General features: G+C 37.6%; 1 protein-coding gene across 2 annotated transcripts in view; it reads left to right on the forward strand.

The window, feature by feature from the left end:
• Positions 1–15,113, forward strand: part of GPATCH2 (G-patch domain containing 2) — a 205,100-nt gene that overhangs the window by 138,082 nt on the left and 51,905 nt on the right. The window contains exon 8 of one of the 2 annotated variants that reach the window (XM_055419891.2): positions 8,392–8,462. The exons of the other annotated variant lie outside the window; for it this stretch is intronic. Coding sequence (XP_055275866.1) covers positions 8,392–8,462 — 71 coding nt within the window. The remainder of the gene's footprint in view (positions 1–8,391; positions 8,463–15,113) is intronic. 2 annotated transcript variants of the gene reach the window in all.

Below are 15,113 nucleotides of genomic sequence, written 5' to 3' on the forward strand. Positions count from 1 at the left end.
CCTCAGCACACATGTCACCTCCGTGGAAAGGATCCAGAGGTCACTTTAGAATTTATAGGACTTCCTCATTTCCCTATGTTTTTCACAAAGGTGCGAAAATAGTACATATGCTTTAAACAATTGTTTTATTATTAAACTAGATTACCCAGCAAGAGAATATTTTTATTTTTGAAATTTACAAGATGATAATAGTTTCTTACACTTTATACTGTATTATAGGTGAGATTTTTCCTTTTTTTAATGTCTTGCCAGTTTCATGGCAGCACAATGATTAGATGACTTAGCAAGAACTTAACATTCATTCTGATTAACTCTCCATATAAAATAAGTTGTCTGTTTTCTTTGTCTGTTGAATGCGCTGGTTTTCTCTCTGCAGTGTGGTAAGGTAATTTAGGGCTTAAAATACTGATAGGTTTTAAAGCATATATGTTTTAGGCTTTGCATTCTTGCTAAGCCTTTTTTTCTTTTTTCATTGTGGATTATGAGGTGTTTTTTTTTTTTAATGAGTCAATAATATATGCATAGAAAAGCCTCAAATTCTCAGGGATCATTTCTTCTGAGGGATATGTAGGTAGATAGGTAGAAGAGGATATTGCACTTGATGGTGGTAACTCGTAACATTATTGTATGTATTGGTGATGTCTTATTTCTTAAGTTGGTCAACAGGTTCTAGAGTTGGTTACACATGCCACATTTCTTTTTACGTATAAAAGGAAAGTGCCACATACTTCATTATAAACTATAATGTATTTCTTAATACACATGTACCTAATCAAAGAAAAATATGTCAGTGCAGATTTAATGATTTTTTTATGAACTTGGCTCTTTTCCTTGAGAGTGATGTGCACTTTTAAATATATTTCTCACATTAATAATAGAATATTATACTACTATTTCTGGACTTTACTCGTGGCTCAGTGATAAGGAATCTGCCTGCCAATGCAGGAGACGCAGGTTCGATCCCTGGGTTAGAAAGATCCCCTGGAGAAGAAAACGGCATCCACTCCAATATTCTTGCCTGGGAAATCCTGTGGACACAGGGGCCTGGTGAGCTATACTCCGTCAGGTCGCAAAGAGTCGGATGCGACTTAGTGACTAAATAACAACAACCAGTATATGTTTCTAAAGTTTTCCAAGTTAACTTATCTAAGTTGCTTCTGGGGTGTGTCTATTCAGAATGTAATTATTACATAATTATGTCAATTATTCAGCATTCCCAAATGGTTCATACCGTCTGTGTTTATATAAGATTCTGCCTCTAGGAGTACATCACATCAGGATACAGTTTATCCCCAAATAAGATTTTTTTAAATAAATAATTTTATATTCTCTGTTGTTCTCTAGTCACTCAGTCATGTCCACTCTTTGCAGTCCCAGGGACTGTAGCATGACAAGTCTCCCTGTCCTTCACTGTCTCCAGGAGTTCACTCAAACTCATGTCCACTGAGTCAGTGATGCCATCCAACCATCTCACCCTCTGTTGCCCAGTTGTACTCATGCCATCAGTCTTTCCCAGAATCAAGGTCTTTTCTAGTGAGTCAGCTCTTTGCATCAGGTGGCCAAAATGCTGGAGCTTCAGCACCAGTACTTCCAATTAGTATTCAGGTTGATTTCTTTTAGGATTAACTGGTTTGATCTTGCTGTCCAAGGGACTGTCAAGAGTCTTCTCCAGCACCACAGTTGAAAGTGAAAGAAAGAATCAGTTCTTCAGCATTCAGCCTTCTTTATGGTCCAACTCTTCCATCCACACATGACTAGGGGAAAGCCCATAACTTTGACTACACAGACCTTTGTCAGTGAAGTGATGTCTCTGCTTTTTAAATACACTGTTTCATGTAGGTTTGTCATGGCTTTTTTTCAAGGAGCATTTCATGGTTGCAGTCATCATCTGCAGTGATTTTGGAGCCCAAGAAAATAAAATCTGTCACTATCCACTTTTTCCCCATCGATTTGTCATGAAGTGATGGGACCAGATGCCATGCTCTTTGTTTTTTGAATGTTGAGTTTTAAGCCAGCTTTGTCACGCTCCTCTTTTACCTTCATTAAGAGGCTCTTCAGTTCCTCGTTGCCTGCTGCCATTAGAGTAGTATCATCTTTATATCTTAGGTTGTTGGTGTTTCTCCTGGCAATCTTGAGTCCAACTTGTGATTTATCCAGCCCAACATTTCACATGATGTACTCTGCATATAAGTTAAACAAGCAGGGTGACAATATACAGTATTAACGTGCTCCTTTCTCAATTGTGAACCAGTCCATTGTTCCATGTCTGGTTCTAACTGTTGCTTCTTGACCTGCATACAGATTTCTCAGGAGGCAGGTAAGGTGGTCTGGTATTCCCATCTCTTGACGAATTTTCCATAGTTTGTTATGGTCCACAAAGTCCAAGGCTTTAGTGTTGTCAGTAAAGTAGATGTTTTTCTAGAGTTCTTTTGCTTTTTCTGTGGATGATTCAGTGGATGTTGGCAATTTGATCTCTGATTCCCCTGCCTTTTCTAAATCCAGTTTGTACATCTTCAAGTTCTTGGTTCTTGTACTATTGAAGCCTAGTTTGAAGGATTTTGAGCATTACCTTGCTAACATGTGAAATGAGCACAGTTGTGCGGTATTTGAACATTCTTTGGGATTAGAGTGAAAACTGACATTTTTCAGTCCTGTGGCCATTGCTGAGTTTTCCAAATTTGCTGGCATATTGAGTGCAGTACTTTCACAGCATCATCTGTTAGGATTTTTAAATAATTTGATTGGAATTCTTATCACCTCCAGTAGTTTGTTCATAGTAATGCTTCCTAAGGCCCACTTGACTTCACACTCCAGGATGCCTGGATCTAGGTGAGTGACCACACCATCGTGGTTATTAAGGACATTAAGACCTTTTTTGTGTAGTTCTGCATATTCCTGCTACCTCTTCTTACTCTCTTCTGCTTCTGTTAGGGCTTTGCCATTTCTCTTCTTTATTGTGTCCATCTTTGCATGAAATGTTCCCTTGATAGCTCCAATTTTCTTGAAGAGATCTCTAGTACTTCCCATCTGTTGTTTTCCTCTCTTTCTTTGCATGTTCACGTAAGAAGGCTTTCTTAACTGTCCTTGGTATTCTCTGGAACCCTGCATTCATTTGGGTATATCTTTCCCTTTCTCCTTTGCCTTCCACTTCTATTCTTTTGTTAGCTATTTGTAAGGCCTCCTCAGATAACCACTTTGCTTTCTATTTCTATTTCTTGGGATGGTTTTTGTCTAGAATTTGAGAAATACTAAAATGATGTTATAAATCTGAGCTTTAGGTTATAATCTAACTGCAGTTAAAACTTTTTTCTGCAGTTAAAAATTAGCAAATAGCTAATATGATACAGATGAGAAAGTTGATGCATCATTTTTAAAATTTTTAAGTATTTGAAACAGATTTTTGGATTAGCCTTTGGCTTAGGCTTTGATATACCATTTCAGATTCTAATCCTGTCTAGATAGGTTATTAGTTAAGGAACACAGTTGATTCTTGCTTTTTGTAGTAGCTGTAGTCTATGAGGTTGGTAAGAACCCTAACGTAGCAAATACTAAAAAAACGGCTTCCAGGAAAAATACAGGGTTAGGTTCCTGAGAACCTCTGGCCACATTTTCATTAACTGATCAATACATATCCTTGTTTGATGGGTATTTCTGTTTAAAGACACCATATTTAATACATGTTATTGATTTGTTAGCATTGAACTCATGGCCAGCAGCACTGTAACTTATGCCTGAAGGGAGCTTGTCTAATGAACATATTTTCTCTATAAGGCCCATCACAATTTTCTTGCACTGGGGAAGACTAGACTGCAGGTCAGCCCTGTACTAGAAGGCTATTTTAAACAATGAAGATAAAAACAAGAAGACAGAAATTCAAAAAATAAATAAATAAAAAAATAATGTAACACTGAACAGACCAGGCAAAAGACACTTGTTTGCAGTGTGAAAGCCGAAGCGAGAAGATAGATACCGTCTTGTCTGACCTCAGCTGAGCGCATGCAGTAATTGGAACTTAGATTTCTCCCACTCTGTGCATGTCTGCCAATGACTCCAAAAGCACCAGAAGTACTGATTTGGGCATTACAAGTACAATTTAGCAAAGGGTGAATTTGTGAATACAGAATCTGTGAATAATAAGAAACAGTTTGCACATGTATGTGTGTATATAAAAGCACATGCAAACTACTTATGTTTTGAGGGATTTAAAATGTCTTATTTCAACTTATAACTTGTCCAGTGAAAGTGTTAGTCGTTCAGTCGTGTCCAACTCTTTGCGACCCCATGGGCTGTAGCCCACCAGGCTCCTCCGTCCATGTGGATTCTCCAGGCAAGAACACTGGAATGGGTTGCCATTTCCTTCTCCAGAGAATCTTTCCGACCAAGGGTTCAAATCCAAGTCTCCCACATTGCAGCAGATTCTTTACCATCTAAGCCACCAGGGAATCCTAGTGAACTATTGGCTACATCTTAGGCCCAAGTGATAAAATGCCAGAAACATGATGAAATAAAATCCTTCAATATATTGTTGAATGAATGACTATCGGCATGCATGATCATCCCTTTTTTTCCCCATATCAACTTACCAACATAAAGAAATGATAATATTAACCTCACTTTTGAAATCCCACCCCTCACTGCTTTCCCCCATCTTATGATTCCTTGTTGTTCTCTAATGCAAAGTCCCATTTCATGTACACCATGCTCACTTAACATTTCTTTTTTACACATTTAGTAAATCACTATTGTCCATCAGTCGTTACCTATCAAGTACTCTTTATTTTTACAAAAAGAGATATTTGTTTAAAAAAAATAACTTTAAAGTGGTTAAAATCTGGGTTGGAAAGCAGTAATTATAGCATATTGATAAATGTTGAAGGAAACCACTAAGAGGGCATCTTAGAGACAACAGAAGCGACGTGTGAAAGTTGGTTTAGAAATGGAGGTAAGGAGGCAGAAGCAGCTTTAAGCAGCCTCATTTGTGTGTGTGTATGTGTGCGTTTTAATGGTGAGCACTTTCCTCCTTGAATATCTAATAGTATGACATTTTGAATGAGTTTACTAGTATCATAAGGAGCCATAGGTCATTGTTTAGAGTTCTTCTCTTAAGGTGAGGACCCTGTGAAAGGCCAAGTATGGAGAGATTTGAAATTCTTTTGTAGACATTTGAGAAGGTCCCTGAAAAGTAGCTGCTAACAGAACAGTCTTGAGCTTGAATCCTTTCTGAATATCAGGTGGTTAAGAGATTATTGCTGTGGAGCAGGAATTCTGCTCTTTGCTTCCTTCTTCCTCTTGTGTTAGGAATGTGAAACTTTTAATAATCTTTTTAAAATAATCACGAATAGCCACAGAAATCCTCAGCTCCCTTTCTGCCACAGGAGCAGCCATGATATATGTGGAACATTTCTCTTCCTTGTTTTTGTTCAGCAGTTTTTAAAATTGTGTACCTTTTGTAAGACCTCCCATTGTACTAGGTTTTGTGTTTACGAATGTCTGTGTCATTCTTATGTGAGTCATTTTTTAATATACATCTGCAGGTCACTAATAAGGGACTTGTCTCTCCGCTTGGCCTAAGTCCAGCAATCTGAGAGCTGGAGGTAAGAAGCACTTCGCACCATATTCAGAAGTTCTGTTATTAACTGGAGTTGACATTGTTGAGTCAGAACCCTGAACACTGACCTCACTTGTGACACTGATAGGAGTCCAAAGAAGACAGGAAACGTTAGCAATAAGAGGAATGAAGACTCTCCCCAAACCTGATGAGCTGCTCTTGCTTGTCAGAGCAGAGCTCCAGGCCTCTTGTGTCTTATGATCAATTCCTGATCTGATTCCCCGCTCCCCCACCCCAGCCCTCTGCCTCCCTGTTGTTGTTTGTTTGTTTGCTCTTTGGGGCAGAACAGACACATCTTGGGACTCTTTCAAATACAAATACATGTTTTCTATTTGAATAACACTCTGGATTAATTTTTCATCTTTGCCCCCTTAAAAGATCTAGGTTCCCATATTAACTTGTCAAATTCATGACCCAGAGATCTGAGCCTGTATTTTTTTCTCTGAGCTTCATTTTGTGTGATGACTTTTGAATATAGGTGAATTATATTAAATAATTCCAGTATTTGTCCCTACAAAGCCCATCAAAACTATACATTTGAGAAAGAAATTCTCATGTGACTCTAATAGAAGGATCTCTAACCTCAGAGTTCCATACATAGCCTAACATTTATTTTGGTCATTGTAGTTGCATTTTTTTTAAATTAAATTGTTGAATTCCTTTATTTCAGAAAAGTATGTTTGGGACTTCTTTTTGTGTTCTTTGTTTAAACTGTTTTAACACAAATAACAGGAATAGTGGTCCCATATCTATCTTTTATCTAAAAATTAGAAAACTTAGTTAACTACTACTATTAATTGAAGGCAGTGGTAGAGATTTTATCATGTCACCTCTAGCTATCTGTGTCACAAATGTTGGTTTGAATATGTTTTTTACAAAGGCACTAGAATTAGAAATGCCAAAGTAATTGATTTTTTTTTTATTTTCAGAAGCAATTTAGTTTTCATGGTACGAAGTGTTTCTACATTGAAACACTTTCAGATTAATGGACTTAAGATAAACTGTTGCTATTTTCTATAAGTGGTAATAATGAGATACTGTTTCAGCTACATATCAGATACTAGATTTCATGGCCTATTTCTTTACCTCATTCATTCATTCATTCAACAAATATTTATTAACCACTAAAAATGCCCCAGACACTGTGCTGGACTTTGGAGACACAGACATTGAATAACTGAAGCAAAGGGTCAAAGGTGAGCAAGACTATGGTACACATTCCAAACTAAAACGTTCAGAATGGCTGGAATATGTTATTTAGATGTAAGGAGGTTAGGTTGGGGTAGGAAGAAGCATAATAAATTACAAGTTTAGAAATACAGTCAAATTACGTAGGGCCATGAGAGCCTTGTGTAAGATTTGGGAGGGGGAGTTATCTAAGGAGAATAACGGAATGACATCTAGTTTTAGAATGACTGGCTGAAGGGTAGAGAGTGGACTTCGATGGGAGCAAGGCTGGAGGCAGGGAGGCCACTGGAGAGGCCACTGCAGGTGAGGGAAAATGATGGTCCAGACTGGAATGTGGCTCGTGGGGATGGAAAGAAGCAGATATTTAGGAGAAATTTAAGGTAGATTTATTGAGTTAAGACATTCCTGAAATAATCTAACAATATTCTTTGTGATCTAATTAAGTTCTATTCCTTCTCAAAGATGGCCAAATGTGGCTAGTAATTGACTCTAAATGTTGTCATTAAATAGTTCAAAGCAGTTATATCATTAAAAGTTATTGATACTGGTCAGACAATAGCCACTGACAATCAGGTTCATTAATTATAATTGTAGCATTTGAACCATTTACTCAGCACTTTTTATGTTCTGGTCTTAGTGCTAAGTGGCTTATCTTATTTGACACTCACAGCAGCCTTACAGGTGGATAGTATTGTTATCTCCTTTTTCCAGGTGGAAGCTGTGACTTAGAGATATTACACAGCTTATAAATTGGTGGACCTGTTTTTAAAACCTAGCATCTTGTTACTGGTACAGCTGGGATTCGAACCCAGATCTATCTTCCACTATTACTGTGCTAAGATTTCTATTTTTATTAGGGTTAATTTCTAATATGCTATACAACTTCTCATTAGCCCAGTCTTGCGTATAATCACATTTCTGCATAACCGAGATAAACTACAGTTTGAGTATACACATAGCAAAAAGTATTGACTATTTGCTTTTTTTTTCTTTCCAATTAGAGTAAAGCAAGGGGGGTTGGGTTGTGAAGGGGGGTTGGGTGGTGAGGCATTTTGAGGAGGCAGTCAGATATATATTTTTTTCTAATTATATATTTCCAAGCCAGTAATTTCTTTGATAAGGAATGTTTTTAAGTGTTTCTTTACCATGTTAGGCCACTAAATACAGAGAAGTAAGATTAGATATTTTATGTCATCGGAGGTGACAAAGCCCCAGAAAGCTCACAGCTGAATGCAGTGGTAGAAGCATTGGAGAAGAGAGGTGAAATGACTTTAACCAGGACCACCCAGAAAGCCAGAATTAGAACCGAGTTCTAGACCTCCAGCTCTAGCCTGTATATTAAGTGACTCTGAGAACAGTTCAGCTGTCAAGGAAGCATTGGCGTCTCTTGGTGACATTTTCAGAAGTGTGTCAGTGGCAGCTTTAGCAAAAGTAGTCATCTTCATTTTAAGAAAAAAAAAAACAGTAAAAATAAAAGAAAAATGTAATGCAAGTGAATACAGTCCCTTTGAATGAGAAGCATCCTTTTCTACTTAGGAAATAATATAATGAAAATATTTTTGTTTCTACAACTTTGTTTTAAACACTTTGGATAGCATCAGCTCCTGAGAGACAGCCGAGCTGAAAGAGGACACAGGAAAAACTGTTCTGTGAAAACAGCCAGCAGGTAAGCAGTTTAAAATCACCTTTTCTCCTGATCATTGAATCGTGTAATTTTTTTCTTCTATACCAGTATGAATAGTGGTTTAGTCACTAAGTAGTATCCTACTCTTGCAACCTCATGAACTGTAGCCCACCAGGCTCCTCTGTCCATGGGATTTCCCAGGCGAGAATACTGGAGTGGCTTGCCATTTCCTTCTCCAGGGGATCTTCCCAACCCAGGGATCAAACCCTGGTCTTCTGCATTGCAGGCAGATTCTTTATCCACTGAGCCACCAGGGAATCCAATATGAATATGATGAATTATAGTTAGGGTGTCTTTGGCTCTAAAGTGTCAGCATTATTTTATGTGTCATTTATCAGAATCTGCTTCAGGATTACTAGTAATGAATAGAAACATATCATTTTATTTGTATTTTTTAAAGGTGACGAAAAATAAAGAATGCAACTTTAGAGGAAAATGTCTGTTCATAAACCATATCTTATGAATTTTAGATAAGGATTAGGAATAATTATTTTTAACTATAAAAAGAATTAATCTTTTCCCCAAGACTTAAATGGTTTTGTGAGAGAGCAACATGTATATTTATTCTAATAATATATAAATAGGTATATAGAAAATACACTCTTTTTTAACAGTGCTCAGTGTTATATTGGTTAGCCAATGCTATCTATTTTTTCATATTAGAAAGAAGTACCCCCAGTTTATTGTTTTAGACAGCGCATTCCCAAATTTTGCATGTGGTGTTTCTAAAGACTTCATTTTTACTTTGGTGAAAATAGCTATCAGAATATTGATCAGAACGACTGCCCTGAGATTTACACTAACCCAACTTTTAACAAGATAACTGACCTAGGCAGCCCTCTCTCTGTCTCATTGTTAGAGTGCTCGCCACTGTTTTTAACACTCCCAAGCAAGCTATGTAACTTCGAAGTACCATGTCGTACAAACTAACCCTGACTGAGAACCCACTAGGTATCTGCAGAAGCTAACATAAATCCTATTTAGACAGTCAAAAACTGTCACACATAATAAGTTGACTGTCAGGTCAGTGATAGTCAACATAACACTAATATAGTTACCCCTAAGAAGGTCAGATCCTAAAATTATAAAGTATAGATTAAAGAAATTTTAGACAGATTATAAATAACTGTGGATAACATGTTTATCGAAATCAAATAAGCAAGCAACAGATCACTGTTAGAATTTTTCAAGCAGAATTCAATCAAAAGCATATAATTATTGGAAATGAGACGTATGATTGTGAAATGGAGATACAGCTGAAGAAGTAGGCTAGAATGTAGCATACAAATATTGAATAAGGTGATGGAAAAAGGAAAGAGTCGTTATGAGACACAGAAAAAGTCTAAGATATATTTGATCAGAGGTTTTGATGGAGAGTATAGAAAGGCTGAAAAAAACATGATGTTGAAGAGGTGTTGGCTAAGAATTCCCAAAACAGCTAAAAGTTATAAATCTATACAGAAAGCACAGTGAATACCAACTAGAATAAACAAAAAGAAATCCACACCTAGTGGCATACTGTAGTACTCCAAGAACAAAGAGATCTGAAAAGAATCCAGAGATAAGAAGTGCATTACTACAAAGGAATATACATCATCAAATTTCTGGGTATCAACAATGATACCAGAGACAATGGACAGGTCTTCAGAGTACTGGGTGGAAATACATTGTCAGCATAGAACCATGTACCTAGAAAGAAACATCTTTCACATATGAAGATGAAGTAAAAACAGTTTAGGATTTTCAAAAACTAAGCAAGCTTCCTCCCGACACTTGCTAGAAGACTTTTTTAAAGACGTATTTCAAGAGAATGATCTCCCCAGAAAGTCTTAGATGAAAACATGAATACTAAGCTAATAAACGGTTAAAGATTTCAGTAAATTTAAACAACTATTGTTTATATAAATTGATAATTATAATGTGTAATTTATAAGGCTTTTCAAAAGACAATCTAAGATAATGGAAAATAACAGCATATTAGATTAACAATGCTGATGATGATAAAATCCAACTTAAAGTCCTTGAATTGTTTGGGAATGTTTACTTCATTGGACAGTTAAGCGATAACTTGATAAGATTATATTAAGTATTCATGGCAAAATATCATAAATAACCACTAAATCAAAAAAAATAGAGTATGTAAATTCCAGGCTGGTTGGCAGGGGTGGGGTTGAATGGAATAAAATATTACTCCCCCAAAAAGATCCATTTAAAAAGTCAAGAAGGAAAAAAAAGCATAGCGAAAATGGGACCCCGAGGGAAAAAAAAAATTGAAAACTGAATCAAATCCATGTATTAGTAACTATAATAAATATTTATGGATTAAATTTGTTAAAAGCAAAGCTAAGCAGATTTGTTTTTTCTTTTAAAGTGCAACTAACTATATGTTCTTTATAAGAGACACACCTGAAATAATGCCAAAAGAAAGCTGGAAAACTAAAAAGATGGAAGAGCATGTATCAGATATACTGTAAAATAGAGCTCTCATACCAAACAAACCAACTTGAGAAAAAAACCTTAACAAGCTTAAGAAAATCATTATTTAATGATAAAAGGTTCAACTTACCAAAAAGATTAATGATTTTATTATTTTGTACATTTAAGTAGCTGCAAAAATATATAAAGCAAATATTAATATCCATGAATGGAGAAACTCACTAACCCACCATCTTGGCGCTCCCACTTCAATAGATCATTCATATTACTGATAGCTTAAGCCATCAGAAAATTTGTATAACAAGCGATTAACAAACTTAATGTTATTATATAAGCCCTTTCACCCACATACATTCTTCTCAAAGACACGTGTGATATTTTCAAAAATTTACCACTTACCCGGCCAAAGCTACTACCAACAAATTCTAATGAATATGTATCATAAAGAACTTATTCTTTAACTTGAATATGATTAAAGAAAATCATTTAGAAAAAGATAATTTTTTTCAAGTTTGAAATTAAAAATACATTTTAAAATAACTCATTTCAAAAAAAATCATAATAATACCTTAACTTGTGGGTGCATTAAGATGGTAGTTAGAGGAAACTTGACTACTTGAAAGTTTTATATTAGAAATTTGGTCCCAGTTCCTGTTGCCAGTTCAAGATTCTGAATTATAAGATTACTGATTCTAAACTATAAGATGCCTGCTTCTGTCTTCTAAGATCAACCCAGCAGGTATTTAGAAAGAGAAAATAAGCAGAAATCTACAAGACATTTCCAGTATTAAGGTAACCACGGATGTGTACTAAGTCGCTTCAGTCATGTCTCTTTGCGACCCCATGGACTGTACCCCGCCCAGGCTCCTCGGCCCATGGGATTCTCCAGGCAAGAATATTGGAGTGGGTTGCCATTTCCTCCGCAGGGAATCTTTCCGACCAGGGACCACACCCACGTCTCTTAGGTCTGCCGCACTGGCAGGCAGGCTCCTTGCCACTAGTGCCACCTGGGAAGCCAGAGGGGGGTGCTATTTTGCACTTGTGTTTGTGATCTGAGGATACACAAAATGTGCTTGTGTGCTCTGACCTGAGGCAAGAGGCAGTTCAGCCTGAGTGAGGGAAGAAGATGTGAGCAGAACCTTTGAAGTCCTTTCATATCATGGGCCGTGGCCAAGGGATATATGACATCCGCCCCTTACAGAAAGACTCAGGTCTCTGGTCCAGGTGTTTTCAGGGATACAGTCAGGGCAGCTCACAGAGCTGTTTTTGTGAGGAGCTGGGAAAGCTTGATGGGACCAGATGACAAATTATGGTGTCTTCACTCGGCCCCCTGTGAACCGCAGGGCTAGAGGATCGCAGTCCTCATTTTCCCTGAGAATGAGGAAGGGGAATGTTTTTCTGACAGAGGAATTATTTTGTGGAGAAGACTGTGGTGATTGTGGTTTTCTGGTGCTTGGACCTCTGTACTCTTAAGTCAGGTTCATTCACCTCCAATTCCTGAACTGCTTTGGACTGACACAGAAGACTGGCCTCTGCCTATAGCATTGCCTCATAGAATCAGTTAATAAGACACTGGAGGAGAAAACAACCTTTCAAAAATAACAACAACAACAATATATTGGACTACCGACTCCAACAGAAATCAGAAATGTTAGGACAAGTAAAAAATTTTTGATTAGCGTTATCAACATTAACTAAAGGAGGTACAGGAAGAAAATAACAATATAAAGGAAGAAATACAACACATAATTAAGAACCAAATATTTAAGTCTATTTCTGTTTTCCTCAGCAGTATTTTAGAGTTTTCAAGGTGTTGCACATATTTTATCAGATTTATCCCTAAGCATTTTACCATTTTTTTGGTATATGAAAATGTTGCTCAGAGAAATTTTAAAAGGTCCTCGTAACTGGAGAGATAGGCCTTGTTCATGAGTCAAAAGACTCAATATTTTTAAGATGTCAGTTCTCCAAAAATTTATCTACAGATTCAATATAGCCCAAACAAAAATACCATGAGGCTATTTTGAAGAAATTGACAAGCAAATGCTAAAATTTGTATGAAAATGCAAAGGACTTAAATAGCCAAACTTTAACACTACCTGATGTCAGGACTTAATTACAAAGCTGTAGGAATCAAGAAAATGTGGTATTGGTGCAAAGATAGAAAAACAGATGAAAGAAATATACCCACATATATTACATACAGTTCAGTTCAGTTCAGTCACTCAGTCGTGTCCGACTCTCCGTGACCCCATGAATCACAGCACGCCAGGCCTCCCTGTCCATCACCAACTCCTGGAGTTCACTCAAACTCATGTCCATCGAGTCGGTGATGCCATCCAGCCATCTCATTCTCTGTCGTCCCCTTCTCCTCCCGCCCCCAATCCCTCCCAGCATCAGAGTCTTTTCCAGTGAGTCAATTCGTCGCGTGCTTCTTGACAAAGTACGAAGTTACTTTAGTGGGGGGTAAAAAAATTATTTTCAACAAATGTTATTGGAAAACTGAGTATCCATTTGCAAAGGAAAAAAAATGATGAACTCTAGTCTATACCTGATACCACAGAGCAAACTAATTTATAGTGACTAAAAGTGGGTCAGTTGTGTGGGTCATCTCACAGGCATGAGATGAGGGCCAGGGAGGTACTGGAGGAACGGATTACAAAGGGGTATTAAGAAACTGTTGGAGTGATGGGTATGTCCATTATCTTGATTATGGTGAAGGTGTATATACATATGTCAAAACTTAGGAAATTACACACTTTAAAAGTAGTGCAGGACTTCCCTAGCGGTCCAGAGGTTAGGACTCCGAGCTTTCATTGCAGGGGTCACAGCTTCAATCCCTGGCCAGGGAACTAAGATCCTGCAGGCCTCATAGCATGACCAAAAAACATCGGTTTGTTTTGCTTACGCCAACTACATCTCATAAAGATATAACATATATATACTTAGTAAATGGAGAAGCAAATGGCACCCCACTCCAGTATTCTTGCCTAAAGAATCCTGTGGACAGCGGAGCCTGATGGGCTGCCATCTATGGGGTCGCACAGAGTCGGACACGACTGAAGCAACTTAGCAGCAGCAGCATACTTAGTGAAATCTTAACTGGCTTTCTGTTCCATTCCAAGTAAAAGCCAAAGTCTTAGCCTTGGCCAATGAGGGCATATATGATCTGACCCTGCCCTTCTTTGTTTCCTCCTTGACCTCATCTCCTCCCACTTGAAATATGTTACTCACCTGCTCCAGGTACAGTGGCTTCTTTCCTCTTCTCCAACATCCCAGCCCCACTTGAGTCTCAGGGCCCTTGCATTTCCTTGCACCCCCCACCTAGAACACCCTTCCGTGTGGCTTGCTCCCCGTTTCCTTGAAGTCTGTGCTCAGTGTAAGAAAGGCCCACGCTCTACCAGCTCTGCTTTCTGCGTCTCCCTTCTCGCCTCTACTGCCCCTCATTGTCTCTGTTACCTTTAAGCTTCATGAGGGCAAAATCTTTGGTTTGCTCACTGGTGTATCCCCAGTGTCAGAAACAGTGCCCATCACGTCGACAGTAAACATTGCTGCCTAAAATACCTGCCGAATGAATTTGAAATTGTCTTGGTGTCTCTCTGCAGCCTCTGCAATTCTGACTTCTGATCCCGGCTTCACCACTCACCAGCTGGGCGACCCTGAGATGATACTCAGCCGCTCTGTCACCCAGTTTATTTATCTGTGAAATAAACTAGTTAGTTGTGTTTATCTAATAACATCGTTATAAGGAATCTATGAATTTATGCCCATAAAACATTTAAAATATGAGTTCTTAATGTGAACTGTTATTATAAGTCTGTTTCCATCTGTGTGCTTCCTAAACACTTGTTAAATTTCATTTTATCCTATTTTTCTTATGCATAATTTAGAACATTAAGTCATTCCATAAGACATAACAGAGTACAGTAGGCCCCAGCTCAGATTTTCCCCATTCTCTAACTTCTTACTCCAAAAGAAACTACTTTTACCTGTTAGCTCTTTCTTCCAGTATTGACCTAAATTAATTGCATACTATATTACTATTTTTTGCAGGTTTTAGTTTAGTATTACGTGCTGACTTCCTGCTCTGCCCTATGCACACACACATAACATATTTGCATTTCTTTCCTTCTTTTTCCCTAATGGTTATATCTTAATATTCAGACCAAGTTAATATTCATTGTTTGCATTGGTATG

This window comes from Moschus berezovskii, chromosome 17, assembly GCF_049115385.1.
Source record: "Moschus berezovskii isolate FMDL1 chromosome 17, NW_MosBer_1.0, whole genome shotgun sequence".
Taxonomy (NCBI): Eukaryota; Metazoa; Chordata; class Mammalia; order Artiodactyla; family Moschidae; genus Moschus; species Moschus berezovskii.